This window comes from Oncorhynchus mykiss, chromosome 4, assembly GCF_057628025.1.
Source record: "Oncorhynchus mykiss isolate SJ-2025 chromosome 4, ASM5762802v1, whole genome shotgun sequence".
Lineage (NCBI taxonomy): Eukaryota > Metazoa > Chordata > Actinopteri > Salmoniformes > Salmonidae > Oncorhynchus > Oncorhynchus mykiss.
The window spans coordinates 16,629,554-16,649,813 of NC_143025.1; the positions used below are offsets into that span (position 1 = coordinate 16,629,554).

Below are 20,260 nucleotides of genomic sequence, written 5' to 3' on the forward strand. Positions count from 1 at the left end.
AAATAGTTTTTTGCAAAAAATCTATTTTTGTTTTTTTTGTCAATTTTATTGGATAACTATTATAGTAAGTTGTTGCCCAGAAATTATTTGATATATAAAATGGCTGCACTGGGGGCTTTTACTAACCCTCTTTCTCTCCCTTCCTCTCTCCGTTTCTCTCTCTTCAGTCTGATGAATGATCCTCCCCCTAGTCCCGTCCTCCGTCATGGTCGACATGGAGAGCCACTGCCGGCCTCCGTCCCCCCTAGAGGATTCGGTGCTGGGCAGCCCGCTGTGTGGGGACTTCATCGGGGGCATGGAGGAGCTGCAGGACATCTCCCAATCCATCGACGGTGATGCCCACAGCTCCTTTGACGTCCCTGAGTACCAGTCCCAGTCGAGTAACTGCTCTGGCTCTGAAGGATCCACCATTCTAGGTATAGAGCCATACCTTCAATGGTTCGAAGTAGTGTGATGGTAGTGTGATAGTAGTGTGATGGTAGTGTGATAGTAGTGTGATGGTAGTGTGATAGTAGTGTGATAGTAGTGTGATAGTAGTGTGATGGTAGTGTGATAGTAGTGTGATGCTAGTGTGATAGTAGTGTGATGGTAGTGTGTTGTGCTTGGTTTATTGCCTACTGCTGTCTCACACACGTTATGCCTTCCCTTTAACTTCTCTTCCCTTATAGAAACATTAACACTTCCTTTACAGAAACGGTGAGACTTCCCTTAGAGAAACGTTGAGACTTCCCTTACAGAAACGTTGAGACTTCCCTCATAGAAACGTTGAGACTCCCCTCATAGAAACGTTGAGACTTCCCTTACAGAAACGTTGAGACTTCCCTTGCAGAAACATTGAGACTTCCCTCATAGAAACGTTGAGACTTCCCTTACAGAAACGTTGAGACTTCTCTCATAGAAACTTTGAGACCGCCCTCATAGAAACGTTGAAACTTTCCTTATAGAAACGTTGAGACTTCCCTTATAGAAACGTTAACACTTCCCTTATAGAAACACTGAGACTTCCCTTATAGAAATGTTGAGACTCCCCTCATAGAAACATTGAGACTTCCCTTATAAAAACGTTGAGACTTCCCTTCTAGAAACACTGAGACTTCCCTTATAGAAACGTTGAGACTTCCCTTATAGAAACATTGAGACTTCCCTTATAGAAACACTGAGACTTCCCTTATAGAAATGTTGAGACTTCCCTTATAGAAACGTTGAGACTTCCCTTATAGAAACGTTGAGACTTCCCTTATAGAAACACTGAGACTTCCCTTATAGAAATGTTGAGACTTCCCTTATATAAACGTTGAGACTTCCCTTATAGAAACACTGAGACTTCCCTTATAGAAATGTTGAGACTTCCCTTATATAAACGTTGAGACTTCCCTTATAGAAACACTGAGACTTCCCTTATAGAAACGTTGAGACTTCCCTTATAGAAACGTTGAGACTTCCCTTATAGAAACGTTGAGACTTCCCTTATAGAAACGTTGAGACTTCCCTTATAGAAACGTTGAGACTTCCCTTATATAAACGCTGAGACTTCCCCTATAGAAACGTTGAGACTTCCCTTATAGAAACGTTGAGACTTCCCTTATAGAAACACTGAGACTTCCCTTATATAAATGTTGAGACTTCTCTTATAGAAACACTGAGACTTCCCTTATATAAACGTTGAGACTTCCCTTATAGAAACACTGAGACTTCCCTTATAGAAACACTGAGACTTCCCTTATATAAATGTTGAGACTTCCCTTATAGAAACACTGAGACTTCCCTTATATAAACGTTGAGACTTCCCTTATAGAAACACTGAGACTTCCCTTATAGAAACGTTGAGACTTCCCTTATAGAAACGTTGAGACTTCCCTTATAGAAACACTGAGACTTCCCCTATAGAAACGTTGAGACTTCCCTTATAGAAACGTTGAGACTTCCCTTATAGAAACACTGAGACTTCCCTTATATAAATGTTGAGACTTCCCTTATAGAAACACTGAGACTTCCCTTATATAAACGTTGAGACTTCCCTTATAGAAACACTGAGACTTCCCTTATATAAACGTTGAGACTTCCCTTATAGAAACACTGAGACTTCCCTTATATAAACGTTGAGACTTCCCTTACAGAAATGTTGAGACTTCCCTTATAGAAACACTGAGACTTCCCTTATATAAACGTTGAGACTCCCCTTATATAAATGTTGAGACTTCCCTTAAAGAAACACTGAGACTTCCCTTATAGAAACATTGAGACTTCCCTTATATAAATGTTGAGACTTCCCTTATAGAAACACTGAGACTTCCCTTATATAAACGTTGAGACTCCCCTCATAGAAACGTTGAGACTTCCCTCATAGAAACGTTGAGACTCCCCTTCTAGAAACACTGAGACTTCCCTTATAGAAACGTTGAGACTTCCCTTATAGAAACATTGAGACTTCCCTTATAGAAACACTGAGATTTCCCTTATATAAACGTTGAGACTTCCCTCATAGAAACGTTGAGACTTCCCTTATAGAAACACTGAGACTTCCCTTATATAAACGTTGAGACTTCCCTTACAGAAATGTTGAGACTTCAAGTGCCTTATACTTAGAGCCAGGTTTTTTCCTAGTGGGCCTGTCTAATAGTTTCTTAGTTTTCCTAAAAGTAAGAATGAGTAGTCTACGGTGTAGTAATCCTGTTGTAAACCAGCTCTAAATCAAATCAAATCAAAATGTATTCGTCACACACACATATTTAGCAGATGTTATTGCTAGTGTAGCGAAATGCTTGTGTTCCTAGCTCCAACAGTGCAGTAGTATCTCTATGTTGTTATTGTTTGACCATGTGTTTCCTGATCATTCAGGAGCCCTCCTCACATAGCTCATCGCTAATTCACCCTGACTCAGAGGGTTCAGAGAGGACACCCGGCTTGTTTAACCTCTGACCTTACCCAGGGTAACAGAGATGTTTTTGGCAGAGGGGTTAACTGTTATGTTACACCCCACCCCCCAACAGATTGTCTGTCTGACATACATTACACCCCAAGGCCACGTTCCTGTTCCCCACACTTCCACTGAAGACTTCCTCAATCCACAAACATTCCTCAACTCACAATCTGTGTACCAAATGGCACTGTATTACCTAAAGAGTGCACTGCTTTTGACCAGGGCCCTAGTCTATATAGGGAATAGAGTGCCATTTTGGACACAGACACACTATATTTGTGTAAACAATAACTTGTTTGTGTCCAATAGAAACTACCTGGATGTGTTAGCAAATATGTTACTACATAGTAGTTAGTATGCAACAGGCATTGAAAGAGTGACCGGTGTTAGAATTTAAATCTAGAGGAAAAGAGGGGATGGTGTATTGACAAAATGGAAGAGGGGGAAGAGGTTTTAGGGGAAGAGGAGTGGAGGGGGGAGCATCATGGAAAATAGCATTGATGATGTCATGGAAAAGTAATGGCGAGTGTGTTGAGAAGTGCTGGCTGTTTATGGTTGTTGATGGAATGGTGACTGAGGGAGGAAGAGAGAGAAGCAGACACTGAGTATCTGTGATATCATATTATTTTCCTGTCTACGGTGTAGGCTGTAGAGTGTGGTCTGTGTGACACGTGCAGGTGGTCCAAGGCCTTAATATTTATAAGCCTGTTTTGGCTTCTCTCACCCAACTCATGTGGGCTGACTTAGCGCTGCTGTGTTTGGTGTGTGTTTGGTGTGTGTTTGCTGTGTTTCGTATTCAGGTATTAAAATAGACACAGTGTGTGTATCTTGGGCCAATATTCGACTCATCCCCTGAATTTAAAAGTGTTGCTGATCCACTCTCAGTGGTGTGCATGGCGGTCTGTACGTATTAATAGAGATGTAATGGAACACATATTACATGTGGTCTTCCTCTGTGTCGGGCCAAAGGCCTGAGACTACAGAGACTTTCCACTGGTACAGTACTCATCTGCCAGCTCGAGCAAAGAGGCTTCACAGTTAAAAGGTTCATTTGTTTATTGTTTCACAACAGTTATGAGTGTGTGTCTGTTTTCTGTGCAATGAGTTTATTAATGTGCGTGTGTGTGTGTGTTGTCTGTGCATGCATAAGTGTGTTCATGAATGTGTACACTGTGTGTGTGTGTTCTACAGATGCGCTGACCCCAGCCTCCAGCCCATCGTCGGGAGTGTATGGGGCGGTTGCAGGGCAGGAAGAGTTCTCCTCTACCTCTCTCAACCTGGAGTGTCGGGTGTGTGCCGACCGCGCCTCCGGATACCACTATGGAGTTCACGCCTGTGAGGGCTGCAAGGTGAGATGGACCAGCCATCACACACGTCCAAGTATGTGAAGCACACAAGCGCATGCCCGCACAAACATTAAAATACGCATACATAACACACCCAGTCAGAGTGAGATTCACTGGACCAACCTTCAGACAGTCTAACGATAAAAAATTATTATTATTTTTATTTCACCTTTATTTAACCAGGTAGGCAAGTTGAGAACAAGTTCTCATTTACAATTCCGACCTGGCCAAGATAAAGCGAAGCAGTTCGACACATACAACAACACAGAGTTACACATGGAATAAAACAAACATACAGTCAATAATACAGTATAAACAAGTCTATATACGATGTGAGCAAATGAGGTGAGATAAGGGAGGTAAAGGCAAAAAGGCCATGGTGGCAAAGTAAATACAATATAGCAAGTAAAACACTGGAATGGTAGATTTGCAATGGAAGAATGTGCAAAGTAGAAATACAAATAATGGGGTGCAAAGGAGCAAAATAAATAAATAAATACAATTAATACAGTAGGGAAAGAGGTAGTTGTTTGGGCTAAATTATAGGTGGGCTATGTGCAGGTGCAGTAATCTGTGAGCTGCTCTGACAGCTGATGCTTAAAGCTAGTGAGGGAGATAAGTGTTTCCAGTTTCAGAGATTTTTGTAGTTCGTTCCAGTCATTGGTAGCAGAGAACTGGAAGGAGAGGCGGCCAAATAAATAATTGGTTTTGGGGGTGACCAGAGAGATATACCTGCTGGAGCGCGTGCTACAGGTGGGTGATGCTATGGTGACCAGCGAGCTGAGATAAGGGGGAACTTTACCTAGCAGGGTCTTGTAGATGACATGGAGCCAGTGGCTTTGGCGACGAGTAGGAAGCGAGGGCCAGCCAACGAGAGCGTACAGGTCGCAATGGTGGGTAGTATATGGGGCTTTGGTGACAAAACGGATGGCACTGTGATAGACTGCATCCAATTTATTGAGTAGGGTATTGGAGGCTATTTTGTAAATGACATCGCCGAAGTCGAGGATTGGTAGGATGGTCAGTTTTACAAGGGTATGTTTGGCAGCATGAGTGAAGGATGCTTTGTTGCGAAATAGGAAGCCAATCTAGATTTAACTTTGGATTGGAGATAATAATAATGACTGAACACACAAACAGGACACAAGAATGTGCCCTCCAACACAGTGTGAATGCTCTCTTGGTTAATTGTTTATGAGCCTGTTGAAGAGCAACCCAAGGCTAATGTGTTTTGTCACAAGTCACTGGAGGACAGAGCAGATCTTAATGTGCCACTGGAAAGGTAAGATAATGTAGTTTTGGTGTTATTATGACCCACAAACCACTAACCACCAAAGAAAACATAACCCAGTCTGTTAGCTGTGACCCAGAAGGAACTGGTAATGGTGCTGGTCCATCGCTGCTGTATGACTTCTGTGACTGCATGCCTCGGCCCGAAGGAGAAGAGTCAATTCTCACCTTGCTGTGAAAGCCAGGCAAATATAATTGCTTTGTCATCCACTACATTTCCTACATACTCTTTCACTCTGAACGCGTGGGCGATGTCTTCTGGACCCATGGCCAGCCCATCTATCCCTGTGCCAGGACTTTGTCTGAAAATGGATGTCACTTGGCGAAGTTGGCGGTGCTCCTCCCCCTCATGTCAACACACTGTTACACTGAGTTCCAGATGGCAGGCGATAGCAGAGCAGAGTGGGCCGCAGTGTTCCCTACCCTCCCCTACCCTACCTACTGTCACAGAGTAATACTGGTCATAGCTGTCACAGAGTAATACTGGTCATAGCTGTCACAGAGTAAAACTGGTCATAGCTGTCACAGAGTAATACTGGTCATAGCTGTCACAGAGTAATACTGGTCATAGCTGTCACAGAGTAATACTGGTCATAGCTGTCACAGAGTAATACTGGTCATAGCTGTCACAGAGTAATACTGGTCATAGCTGTCACAGAGTAATACTGGTCATAGCTGTCACAGAGTAAAACTGGTCATAGCTGTCCCATAGTAATACTGGTCATAGCTGTCACAGAGTAGAACTGGCCATAGCTGTCACAGAGTAATACTGGTCATAGCTGTCACAGAGTAATACTGGTCATAGCTGTCACAGAGTAATACTGGTCATAGCTGTCACAGAGTAATACTGGTCATAGCTGTCACAGAGTAATACTGGTCATAGCTGTCACAGAGTAATACTGGTCATAGCTGTCCCAGAGTAAAACTCCAGCAATGTGTCCTACAAGCGCCCTGCTCCTCAGCTGTCTGGTCATCTGAGAGTGACCCCTGCACAGAGAAAGAGACAGAGACATGAGGCACAGACAGAAACAGAGACAGAGACTGAGACATGAGACTGTGAAAGAGACATGAGGCACAGACAGAAACAGATACAGAGACTGAGACATGAGACTGTGAAAGAGACAAGAGGCACAGACAGAAACAGAGACATGAGACTGTGAGAGACAAGAGGCACAGACAGAAACAAGACTGAGACATGAGACTGTGAAAGAGACAAGAGGCACAGACAGAAACAGAGACATGAGACAGAGACATGAGACTGTGAAAGAGACAAGAGGCACAGACAGAAACAGAGACATGAGACTGTGAGAGACAAGAGGCACAGACAGAAACAGAGACTGAGACATGAGACTGTGAAAGAGACAAGAGGCACAGACAGAAACAGAGACATGAGACAGAGACATGAGACTGTGAAAGAGACAGAAACAGAGACTGAGACATGAGACTGTGAAAGAGACATGAGGCACAGACAGAAACAGAGACATGAGACTGTGAAAGAGACAAGAGGCACAGACAGAAACAGAGACATGAGACTGTGAAAGAGACAAGAGGCACAGACAGAAACAGAGACATGAGACTGTGAAAGAGACAAGAGGCACAGACAGAAACAGAGACAGAGACTGAGACATGAGACTGTGAAAGGAGACAAGAGGCACAGACAGAAACAGAGACATGAGACTGTGAAAGAGACATGAGGCACAGACAGAAACAGAGACATGAGACTGTGAAAGAGACAAGAGGCACAGACAGAAACAGAGACATGAGACTGTGAAAGAGACATGAGGCACAGACAGAAACAGAGACATGAGACTGTGAAAGAGACAAGAGGCACAGACAGAAACAGAGACAGAGACTGAGACATGAGACTGTGAAAGGAGACAAGAGGCACAGACAGAAACAGAGACATGAGACTGTGAAAGAGACATGAGGCACAGACAGAAACAGAGACATGAGACTGTGAAAGAGACAAGAGGCACAGACAGAAACAGAGACATGAGACTGTGAAAGAGACAAGAGGCACAGACAGAAACAGAGACATGAGACTGTGAAAGAGACAAGAGGCACAGACAGAAACAGAGACAGAGACTGAGACATGAGACTGTGAAAGAGACAAGAGGCACAGACAGAAACAGAGACAGAGACTGTGAAAGAGACAAGAGGCACAGACAGAGACTGAGACATGAGACTGTGAAAGAGACAAGAGGCACAGACAGAAACAGAGACAGAGACTGAGACATGAGACTGTGAAAGAGACATGAGGCAGAGACGGAAACATGAGGCAGAGACGGAAACATGAGGCAGAGACAGGCCTGGCAGGAGGTCGTTGTGTCTGACAAGCATTCTGCCCTCACGTCACCCTTGAGGGGTGTATGTGCGTACTTGCGTGCATGTGGCGTGTCCTTGCAAGCGTTAATGCATGTCGTGTGTAGGGACACATTAAAGAGATCTTTCACAAGAATTATGAAATCAACATCTTGGGATGGGGCTGGCTAAATGTTCTTCTTAAGCAATTCACTACCCCCCCTCCCAATCCCAGTCCAAGCCCTAAACCACTCAGGACAGTACGTCTAAAGCTGCCCATAACCAGACACTGCTGTTTGTCAGAGTTGTGTAACACTAGTGAAATCCCATTTGGAACGTGATAAGCATGTATGTCCAGGCTGATAGTGTCATGCTCCAGTCATTGGGTCCATTCTCTGTATTTCACTTTTTCTGCAGAGAAAGTGTCTGTTGGCTGATTGGAGGAAAATGGGGTTTCCTAGTGGCATGTTGTAGGTCAGGATACTGCCGTTGCTTTGCTGATAGTTCACTTAGGTTGAGAGAGTCTCAGATGAATAAAGTTTGCGCCGAGGTTGAGAGATATAAAGATACCAGGTACAAACTGGCAATTGTTTTCTTTTACCAAGTCACAATACTGTATGTGGTTGAGTTACCCTACTGAGTCGAGGGTGAGTTTTATCATGAGTGCAGTCTATTGGGTCTCAACCTGAACATTTATCTCTCTCCTGATTCTCTCCCTGCAGGGTTTCTTTCGGCGGACCATCCGCCTCAAGCTGGAATATGACAAGTGTGAACGCCGATGTAAGATCCTGAAGAAGAACCGGAACAAATGCCAATACTGCCGCTTCCAGAAGTGCCTGTCTGTGGGCATGTCCCACAATGGTGAGGAACACAGACAAAGCCAGAGCCCTGAGTACTGCTTACTGCTTACAGCACAACCTGCCAGTAGCAACCAGAGACATTTGCACGTGGACATATGCACACACACATGTACGCCATTCAAAACCACACTCTTGTAGGAACAGGAAGGAGTGTGCATGCTCACACACACAATAACACGCACACGCACGCACACACACACGCACTCACCACATTTTTTGTGGTTGCTTTTCAAGATGAATGAGTGACAGCTGTGAATCCTATAGCATTCATTCATAAACCCATGTAAGCATTTGCACCATTTCATATTTTGCTGTATCTAGAAGGAAACGATGCAGAATTGCAATTGATGCATAAGTCTCCCTGTCTCTGCGCGGTCTCTGCACTGTCTCTGCACTGTCTCGGCGCGGTCTCTATGTGGTCTCTGCGCTGTCTCGGCACTGTCTCTGCACTGTCTCTGCACTGTCTCTGCACTGTCTCTGCGAGGTCTCTGCGTGGTCTCTGCACAGTCTCTGCACTGTCTCTGCGAGGTCTCTGCACTGTCTCTGCACTGTCTCTGCGAGGTCTCTGCACTGTCTCTGCACTGTCTCTGCACTGTCTCTGCGCAGTCTCTACGCGGTCTCTGCACTGTCTCTGCACTGTCTCTGCACTGTCTCTGCACTGTCTCTGCACTGTCTCGGCGCGGTCTCTATGTGGTCTCTGCGCTGTCTCGGCACTGTCTCTGCACTGTCTCTGCACTGTCTCTGGGAGGTCTCTACGTGGTCTCTGCACAGTCTCTGCACTGTCTCTGCGAGGTCTCTGCACTGTCTCTGCGAGGTCTCTGCACTGTCTCTGCACTGTCTCTGCGCAGTCTCTACGCGGTCTCTACGCGGTCTCTGCACTGTCTCTGCACTGTCTCTGCGAGGTCTCTGCACTGTCTCTGCACTGTCTCTGCGAGGTCTCTGCACTGTCTCTGCACTGTCTCTGCACTGTCTCTGCACTGTCTCTACGCGGTATCTGCGCGATCTTTGTGCGGTCTCTGCACTGTCTCTGCACTGTCTCTGCGCGGTCTCTATGCGGTCTCTATGCGGTCTCTGCACTGTCTCTGCACTGTCTCTGCACTGTCTCTGCGCGGTCTCTATGCGGTCTCTGCGCTGTCTCTGCACTGTCTCTGCGCGGTCTCTGTGCGGTCTCTGCACTGTCTCTGCACTGTCTCTGCGAGGTCTCTGTGCGGTCTCTGCACTGTCTCTGCACTGTCTCTGCACTGTCTCTGCACTGTCTCTACGTGGTATCTGCGCGATCTTTGTGCGGTCTCTGCACTGTCTCTGCACTGTCTCTGCGCGGTCTCTGCGCGGTCTCTGCACTGTCTCTGCACTGTCTCTGCACTGTCTCTGCACTGTCTCTGCACTGTCTCTATGCGGTATTTGCGCGATCTCTGTGCGGTATCTGCACTGTCTCTGCACTGTCTCTGTGCGGTCTCTGCGCGGTCTCTATGCGGTCTCTGCACTGTCTCTGCACTGTCTCTGCACTGTCTCTGCGCGGTCTCTATGCGGTCTCTGAGCTGTCTCTGCACTGTCTCTGTGCGGTCTCTGCGCAGTCTCTGCACTGTCTCTGCGAGGTCTCTGTGCGGTCTCTGCACTGTCTCTGCGCTGTCTCTGCGCGGTCTCTACTCGGTCTCTGCGCGGTCTCTGCACTGTCTCTGCACTGTCTCTGCACTGTCTCTGCGCGGTCTCTATGCGGTCTCTGCGCGGTCTCTACGCGGTCTCTGCGCTGTCTCTACACTGTCTCTGCGCGGTCTCTGCGCCATCTCTGCACTGTCTCTGCGCGGTCTCTACGCGGTCTCTGCCCTGTCTCTGGGCGGTCTCTGCTCTGTCTCTGTGCGGTCTCTGCACTGTCTCTGCACTGTCTCTGCGCAGTCTCTACACTGTCTCTACACTGTCTCTGCACTGTCTCTGCACTGTCTCTGCGAGGTCTCTACGCAGTCTCTGCACGGTTTCTGCACTGCCTCTGCACTGTCTCTGCGCGGTCTCTACTCGGTCTCTGCGCAGTCTCTGCACTGTCTCTGCGAGGTCTCTGTGCGGTCTCTGCGCTGTCTCTGCGCGGTCTCTGCGCGGTCTCTGTGCGGTCTCTGCGCTGCTCTGCGCGGTCTCTATGCGGTCTCTGCACTGTCTCTGCGCGGTCTCTGCGCGGTCTCTACGCTGTCTCTGCACTGTCTCTGCACTGTCTCTACTCGGTCTCTGCACGGTCTCTGCGCTGCTCTGCACTGTCTCTACGCGATCTCTATGCGGTCTCTACGCGGTCTCTGCACGGTCTCTACGCGGTCTCTGCACGGTCTCTGCGCGGTCTCTGCGCTGTCTCTGCACTGTCTCTACTCGGTCTCGGCGCGGTCTCTGCACTGTCTCTGTGCAGTCTCTGCACTGTCTCTACACGGTCTCTACGCTGTCTCTGCACTGTCTCTGCACTGTCTCTACGATGTCTCTGCGCGGTCTCTACTCTGTCTTTATGCTGTCTCTGTGCGGTCTCTACTCGGTCTCTACGCTGTCTCTGTGCGGTCTCTATCAAGACTCTATGCAGTCTCTCTGCGTGGTGGTGTGTAATTGTGAAGGTCAGTAGAACGGTAAGGTGGGGCTGTATTGCATTGGCTGAACCCTGTCACCCTTTAGGTGTGAACAGAGACAAGCAGTGTGAGTCTCAGTCTGGGCCTACAGGTCACATGACCAGGGCTGCCCACTGATCAATGAACTGACCGAGTGGATAATTTAAGGTCATTTAGACTGATAGTGAGCTGTGCAGTGTAGAGCAGGGGCTCTTTCAATAGGATACATTACTTGTGGAACCTTACTAAAAACAGGGTCCACTGTCCAGACAAAAATCACAGACAATCACTCTCATACAGACAGACAGACAGACAGACAGACAGACAGACAGACAGACAGACAGACAGACAGACAGACAGACAGACAGACAGACAGACAGACAGACAGATATAGGGTAATGAGGTCAAAGCATTTCACTGCACCCGCTATAAAATCTGCTAAACTGTGTACGTGACCAATACAATTTGATTTGAAGTCTTTGGCCCTATTTGAAGGATGATGTTTACCTGTGTGTTTTGTGTCAACATACAGCATGGCATTCTGACCCTAAGGTCCATGTCCTGCTGTTTACAATGGACTGAAATAGAATTAAGGGGTGACTTTGTGCGTGGTGTGGAGTGATGTGAAGAGGAGCTTAGCAAGGTCACTGTAGTAGTTGGTCAGAGTTGACGGAGACAGACAGACAGACAGACAGACAGACAGACAGACAGACAGACAGACAGACAGACAGACATAGACCTGGGGACTGGTGGCAGTAAACTCATGGACAAAATTCAGGTTGTGATACCACTGAACTGAACACCATCATGCTGGAGAGGATACCTATTTTCTGTGTATTTGAGTATTTTCAAATAATGTATACAGTACCAGTCAAAAGTTTGGACACATCTACTAAGGGTTTTTCTTTATTTTTACTATTTTGTACATTGTAGAATAATAATGAAGACATCAAAACTATGAAATAACACATGTGGAATCATGCAGTAACCAAAAAAGTGTTAAACATATTTTAGATTTTAGATTCTTCAAAGTAGCCACCCTTTGGCTTGATGATAGCTTTGCACACTCTTGGCAATCGCTCAACCAGCTTCACCTGGAATGCTTTTCCAACAGTCTTGAAGGAGTTCCCACAAAACTTTCAGCAACATTGAAGGTCCCCAAGAACACAGTGGCCTCCGTCATTCTTAAATGGAAGAAGTTTGGAACCACCAAGACTCTTCCTAGAGCTGGCCGCCCAGCCAAACTGGGCAATCTAGAGTGAAGAGCCTTGGCCAGGGAGGTGACCAAGAACCCGATGGTCACTCTGAGAGAGCTCTAGAGTTCCTCTGTGGAGATGGAAGAACATTCCAGAAGGACAACCATCTCTGCAGCTCTCCACCAACCAGACGGAAGCCACAAAATACACATGACAGCTCGCTTAATTTTGCCAAAAGGCACCTAAAGATTCTCAGACCATAAGAAACAAGACTCTCTGGTCTGATGAAACCAAGATTGATCTCTTTGGACTGAATGCCAAGCGTCATGTCTGGAGGAAACCAGGCACCATCCCTACGGTGAAGCATGGTGGTGGCAGCATCATGCTATGGGGATGTTTTTCAGCGGCAGGGAAAGGGAGACTAGTCAGGATCGAGGGAAAGATGAACCTTACCCTACTGATAGGTTCTATCACAACTCAGCCCCCACCTAACCCTACAGATAGGTTCTATCACAACTCAGATGTATACAGACAGGTATGGTGACAGGTTGTTTCCAGACCAAGCCATCCACACATAATGGATGCAAATCAAATATTTAAAAAATAAATAACAACAAATGGCAACAACATCAGTAAGCCAGACAATCAAGTCATACCCTCTGGCCCTAGTAGAAGATCTATAAAGAGTACCCAGGTGGAATGAAATACATCATTTTTCCCTTTTAAAGTATAACATCTTTTTTTCTAGTTTTAAAAAGTGAATAAAATCGTTTAACTGTCGAATGTGCAATGGACGGTGGACGTTTTTCTACTTAAGAACTGAATGTCTCTTGGAGATGATAGTAGAGAAAGCAAGTGCATCCTGCACTGGTCTGGACAGCATTAAGGCAGTAGGTGGTAGACCAAAAAGGGACACCAGGGGGCACAATTCTACGTTGACTCCAAAAACTACACTGGTTACAGATGTGGCAAAAACACTAGATCAAAACATATGCTTAAGACCTACAGAAGCGTCTACATCGGTCACATACAGGGTCGAGATTTGTCTACATTTTATTTAGCCTAGACATGTGCATGTCTAGCACAAAATCAACTGCTTCTATTGGAACTATTTGACAGTATTTTAAAATAATTAACTATAAATAGCCTACTATTTGAAAGTATTTTCAAATACACATTTAAAATGCTATTTTCAAATAATGGGTTAAATGCATGGGAGTGTATTTGAGTCAGTGTATTTCAGTATTTTCAAATACTTGCCACGTATATTTCTAAATACATTCCAATATTCAACTAGTCTTTTCAAATAAAAAATAAATAAATACTTCCAAATGTCTTTTAAAGTGATTGAAATACCACAAATGGTATCTGAACCCAGGTCTGGGACTGATGCTCAATATTAGTATTCATTTCAAAATGTTTATGTGGGACCAGCACTTGTGTGTTCAAGACCAGTTTCCCCCCAGGAACAATAAAGTGGGTGTTCACTTATCTTATCTGCACTTCCTCTATCTGTACATACAGTCCTCTATCTGTACACATAGTCCCTCTATCTGTGCATACAGTCCTCTATCTGTACACATAGTCCCTCTATCTGTGCATACAGTCCTCTATCTGTACACACAGTCCCTCTATCTGTACACATAGTCCCTCTATCTGTGCATACAGTCCTCCATCTGTACACACAGTCCCTCTTATCTGTGCATACAGTCCTCTATCTGTACACACAGTCCCTCTATCTGTACACACAATCCCTCTATCTGTGCACACAGTCCTCTATCTGTACATACAGTCCTCTATCTGTACATACAGTCCTCTATCTGTGCATACAGTCCTCTATCTGTACACACAATCCCTCTATCTGTGCATGTGTATTGTGTTTCATGTTTATTTATTTATTTTATATATTTTTTAGGGGTGTTTCATATGTTACCTAAATGTAACAGTATACAGGAGAATGACATGGGAGAGGGTCATGGAACATATAGAAACTGATACACTGAGGCTTTAGACCCCCCCCCTTTTCTCTCTCTCTCCACCTTTTGCATAAATCATGCATGGATTTCAATGGAAGATTTGCACAAAAGTCTGATTTCTGTGTGCAATTTATTTTGGTAGTCACTCTTGCCTTGGTAGACTTTTGTTTGCCTGATGGCCAGCAGGACTACAGCACTCCAGAACTATCGATTAAATTCCTCCCTGCTCCTTAAGCCTTTCAGCAGCATAGATTGGGTTTTGTTGTTTGTTTGACAGACGCTCTGACAGATTGTTGTCCCACACCGTCCCTGTGCTCTGCTTTAGTGAGTCAGAGACTCATCCTCATCCTCCTCTTAGTCTGATGTTCTTATCCCGAGTCTCCTGGGCCCCGCTCAGAGTATCTCTCATTTCCTCTTTCTCTAATGACAGTTGGCTGCTGCCTCAGGATCCCCATCCTCCTGACGTGGGTTCAACTACTATTTGAAATGTTTCAAATACTTTAAGCGTTTGCTTTAGTCTGCCAGGTAAATTCAATCGAGCCCAAGCGAAGTATTTGAAATGATGTTGAATAGTATTTGAACCCAGGTTTGCCATCCTTCCCAGGGATCTGCCAAGTTTAGAGGAACCATTAACTTATACAGTAATCTAATATGGCCCCATTCTGAACACCGGCTTGTTTTACTGTAATTTACCAGTCAGTGAATGTGTGTGTGTGTGTGGTGTGGTTAATCACAATAGAACACATTTGTGCTATAGAAGCCAGTGAAATCTGAGCCCAGCTGTATCCCTTTAGAGTACCATAAATATATGTAATAGGTGCACCTGCTGTTGTGTGTGTGTGTGTGTGTGTGTGTGTGTGTGTGTGTGTGTGTGTGTGTGTGTGTGTGTGTGTGTGTGTGTGTGTGTGTGTGTGTGTGTGTGTGTGTGTGTGTGTGTGTGTGTGTGTGTGTGTGTGTGTCAGAGGGAAGGGGTTATTGGTAGTGCAACTGTAATCTGATTAGCTAGACACTTAGGATCAGAGTCACACACACACTAGCTACCTGATTTGTCCTATTTTCTTTAGTGTGCTAACACATTAATCCTCAACTAGCCCTCATCCTGCCCCAATTCTCTCAACTGTTCCTGGAACATACAGGACATTAAACTCATGTCTCCAGGGATCCATAACCTGTCTTTATATCTAGAAAACTTAAAACAACAGTGTTCATGATTTGGCAAACAGTAGTCAATTGTCTTGAACCTCCATATCTTTCTTATGTTGATTTGATAAACAATATACCGTACAATTGGCATGCGTCTGTAACAGTATAATTTTAGACCGTCCCCTCGCCCATAGCCGGGCGCGAACCAGGGACCTTGTGCACACATCAACAACTGACACCCACGAAGCATCGTTACCCATCGCTCCACAAAAGCCGCGGCCCTTGCAGAGCAAGGGGAACTACTACTTCAAGGTCTCAGAGCAAGTGACGTCACCGATTGAAACGCTATTTAGCGCGCACCGCTAACTAAGCTAGCCGTTTCACATCCGTTACACGTCTGCATATCTGTCTCAGCAAAACAGATACATCTTTGTCCGTTGCAGTTTAATTTTTTAATGACACGTCACTGCCATGCTGCACCTAATGTGTTTTCTTCCTCTCCTCTGTGCTCTCTGTTTAGCGATCCGTTTTGGTCGGATGCCCCAGTCAGAGAAGCTGAAGCTGAAGGCAGAGATCCAGACGGGGGACAGGGAGGTGGAGGACCCCGAGCAAGCTGACCAGAAGACCCTGGCCAGGCACATCTATGAGGCCTACCTCAAAAACTTCAACATGAACAAGGCCAAAGCCCGCACCATCCTCACCGGAAAGACCAGCACTCCAGTAAGAGCAGTGTGTGGAAGTGGGGGGGATTGGGGCTTGCTTGCATGCATGCGAGCATGTTGGACCAAACTGAAACTCACTGTCCAAAGGCAATAATTCAAATATTGGAAATGCCATACTATTTGTTCCAACCCTAATGATTACACCATGTATTTTTTGTGCAACCAGAAGGGTCCAATATTATATTTTGAATGATTCCCTTTGGAGTGTGTAGGCTGCATTTGGATCCAGTTTAAATGTGATGAAATGGGCAATCAAACAGTCCTTATGTGTCAATATAACCTGGCAACAACTACCCAATAGGAGCCAAAGAATCATGCAACGACAGAAATACATTTCTAGGAAACATCTGTCTGAATATACTTTATGAAGAGACACTCTGTATGATCCTGACTCATAAAGGACCATTATTAACAGTATTTGGAAAAAAACTCCTTCCATCTTTCTTTAAAGATTATGCCCTTAGATCTGTGGACTCCAAGAGTAGACTATATGGGTGGGATAAGTGTTATGTTTCTGGTAAATTGGTGAATTCCATCATCGGTGGGTGTAGGTGTGGCAAGGGTCATAAAGAAGATGTCAGAAAGGATTCAGTCAGTAAGCGGTCAGTGGTCACAGGTCAGTTGAAATACACATCCACATGTAACACAGACCAAACTGTTACTGTAGTTCCTATGTTCAGTGGTGAGTCTGTAGTTCCTCTGTTCAGTTGTTCAGTTTCATGCATGTTAACATTAGAAGCCTTCTCCCTAAATTTGTTTTGTTCACTACTTTATCACACTCCGTCAACCCGGATGTCCTAGCCGTGTCTGAATCCTGGCTTAGGAAGGCCATCAAAAATCCTGAAATTCCCATCCCTAACTATAACATTTTCCGACAAGATAGAACTGCTAAAGGGGGCGGAGTTGCAATCTACAGCAGAGATAGCCTGGAGAGTTCTGTCATACTATCCAGGTCTGTGCCCAAACAATTCAAGCTTCTTCTAAAAATCCGTACTGTTAGATTACCTAAATTGGGACATGCTTAACACCCAGGCCGTCCTACAATCTAAGCTAGATGTCCTCAATCGCACACAAATTATCAAGCAACCTACCAGGTACAACCCTAAATCCGTAACCATGGCCATCCTCTTAGATATCGTCCTGACCAACTTGCCCTCTAAATACACCTCTGCTGTCTTCAACCAGGATCTCAGCGATCACTGCCTCATTGCCTGCATGTGTAATGGGTCCGCGGTCAAACGACCACCCCTCATCACTGTCAAACGCTCCCTTTAAACACTCCCTAAAACCTAAAACACAGCGACCAGGCCTTTCTAATCGACTTGGCCCAGGTATCCTGGAAGGATATTGACCTCATCCCGTCAGTAGAAGATGCCTGGTTGCTCTTCAAAAGTGCTTTCCTCACCATCTTAAATAAGCATGCCCCATTCAAAAAATGTAGAACTAAGAACAGACATGGTTCACCCCAGACCTGACTGCCCTTGACCAGCACAAAAACATAATGTGGCATTCTGCATTAGCAACGAATAGCCCCTGCGATATGCAACTTTTCAGGGAAGTCAGCAACCAATATATTCAGTCAGTTAGGAAAGCTAAGACTAGCTTTTTCAGACAGAAATGTGCATCCTATAGCACTAATTCCAAAAAGTTTTGGAACACTGTAAAGTCCATGGAGAATAAGAGCACCTCCTCCCAGCTGCCCACTGCACTGAGGATAGGAAACACTGTAATCACCGATAAATCTACAATAATCGATAGTTTCAATAAGCATTTTCCTATGGCTGGCAATGCTTTCCACCTGGCTACCCCTACCCCGACCAACATCTCAGCACCCCCTGCAGCAACTTGACGATGTAATTTACAAAATAGCCTCCAACCCTCTACTCGGCAAACTGGATGTAGTCTATCACAGTGCCATCTGTTTCGTCACCAAAGCCCCATATACTACCCACCACTGCGACGTGTATGCTCTCGTTGGCTGGCCCTCACTACATATTTGTCACCAAACCCACTGGCTCCAGTTCATCTATAAGTCTTTGCTAGGTAAAGCCCCACCTTATCTCAGCTCACTGGTCACCATAGCAACACCCAGCAGGTATATTTCACTGATCATCCCCAGAGCCAACACTTCCTTTGGCTGCCTTTCCTTCCAGTTCTCTGCTGCCAACGACTGGAATGAATTGCAAAAATCTCTGAAGCTGGAGTCTTATATCTCCCTCTCTAACTTTAAGCATCAGCTGTCAGAGCAGCTTACCAATCACTGTACCTGTACACAGCCAATCTGTAAATAGCCCACCCAATTACCTCATCCCCATATTATTACTTACCCTCTTGCTCTTTTGCACCCCAGTATCTCTACTTGCACATCCTCATCTGCACATCTATTACTCCAGTGTTAAATTGTAATTCATTTCACCTCTATGGCCTATTTATTGCCTTTATTGCCTACTCTTCTACATTTGCACACACTGTACATAGATTTTTATATTATGTTATTGACTGTACGTTTGTTTATGTGTAACTCTGTGTTGATGGTTTTGTTGCACTGCTTTGCTTTATCTTGGCCAGGTCACAGTTGTAAATGAGAACTTGTTCTCAACTGGCCTACCTGGTTAAATAAAGGTGAAAAAATAAAAAAGTGGTGAGTCTTTAGTTCTTCTGTTCAGTGGTGAGTCTGTAGTTCTTCTATTCAGTGGTGAGTCTGTAGTTCCTCTGTTCAGTGGTGAATCTGAGTTCTTCGGTTCAGTGGTTAGGCTGTAGTTCTCTGTTCAGTGGTGAGTCTGTAGTTCTCTGTTCAGTGGTGAGTCTTTAGTTCTCTTTATACAACGGGTGGTTCTTATCCTAAATGCTGATTGGTTAAAACCTCATTCCAGCCGGTGTCTATTCCACAAGTTAAGATATATGATGTTAAAATGCCTATTTACTCTGTTCCATCTGACTGCGCAATCCACTGTCTCATCAGCCCAGCCAGGCTATTTATGTACTTGATCTCCACTATAAAAGTAATCTATACATTATCTCATATTTCTTTTAGACTAACATTTCGTTTTTAACAGTGGATATTTGTATAAACCTTGCTGTCTGTCTCTGTGACATTTGCAACATTGTTTCAATATTCAAATTCAATCTCAAATTCGATCTCCCATAGTAATGAGCGTGTCTTTTGACGGGACAAGACAGACAGGCAGGCAGTGTTTCTCAGCCAGTCGAAATCATCAATCAGCTGGCATAGTTTTTATGGATACAGTTGAAGTCAGAAGTTTACATACACTTAGGTTGGAGTCATTAAAACTTGTTTTTCAACCATTCCACAAATTTCTTGTTAACAAACTATAATTTTAGCAAGTCAGTTAGGACATCTACTTTGTGCATGACACAAGTAATATTTCCAACAATTGTTTACAGACATATTATTTCACTGTATCACAATTCCAGTGGGTCAGAAGAAAACATACACTAAGTTGACTGTGCCTTTAAACAGCTTGGAAAAATCCAGAAAATTATGTCATGGCTTTAGAAGCTTCTGATAGGTGAATTGACATCATTTGAGTCAATTGGAGGTGTCCCTGTAGATGTATTTCAAGGCCTACCTTCATACTCAGTGCCTCTTTGCTTGACATCATGGGAAAATCAAAAGAAATCAGCCAAGATCTCAGAAATAAAATTGTAGACTTCCACAAGTCTGGTTCATCCTTGGGAGCAATTTCCAAGCGCCTGAAGGTACCACCTTCATCTGTACAAACAATAGTACGCACGTATAAACACCATGGGACCATGCAGCCATCATACCGCTCAGGAAGGAGACACGTTCTGTCTCCTAGAGATGAATGTACTTTTGTACAAATCAATGTACAAATCAATCCCAGAACAACAGCAAAAGACCTTGTGAAGATGCTGGAGGAAACAGGTAGTATCTATGTCCACAGTAAAACG

The 20,260-nt window shown here is 44.9% G+C and overlaps 1 protein-coding gene across 2 annotated transcripts in view; it reads left to right on the forward strand.

The window, feature by feature from the left end:
• LOC110521393 (peroxisome proliferator-activated receptor alpha) overlaps window positions 1-20,260 on the forward strand; it is a 62,731-nt gene that overhangs the window by 29,530 nt on the left and 12,941 nt on the right. Inside the window, exons 2-5 of one of the 2 annotated variants that reach the window (XM_021598925.3) lie at window positions 168-416; window positions 4,112-4,269; window positions 8,580-8,718; window positions 16,126-16,325. In XM_021598925.3, coding sequence (XP_021454600.1) covers window positions 176-416; window positions 4,112-4,269; window positions 8,580-8,718; window positions 16,126-16,325 — 738 coding nt within the window. In that variant the 5' untranslated portion in view covers window positions 168-175. Of the gene's footprint in view, window positions 1-167; window positions 417-4,111; window positions 4,270-8,292; window positions 8,431-8,579; window positions 8,719-16,125; window positions 16,326-20,260 lie in introns of those variants that run through there. The other variant, XM_036968539.2, reaches the window with a different exon arrangement.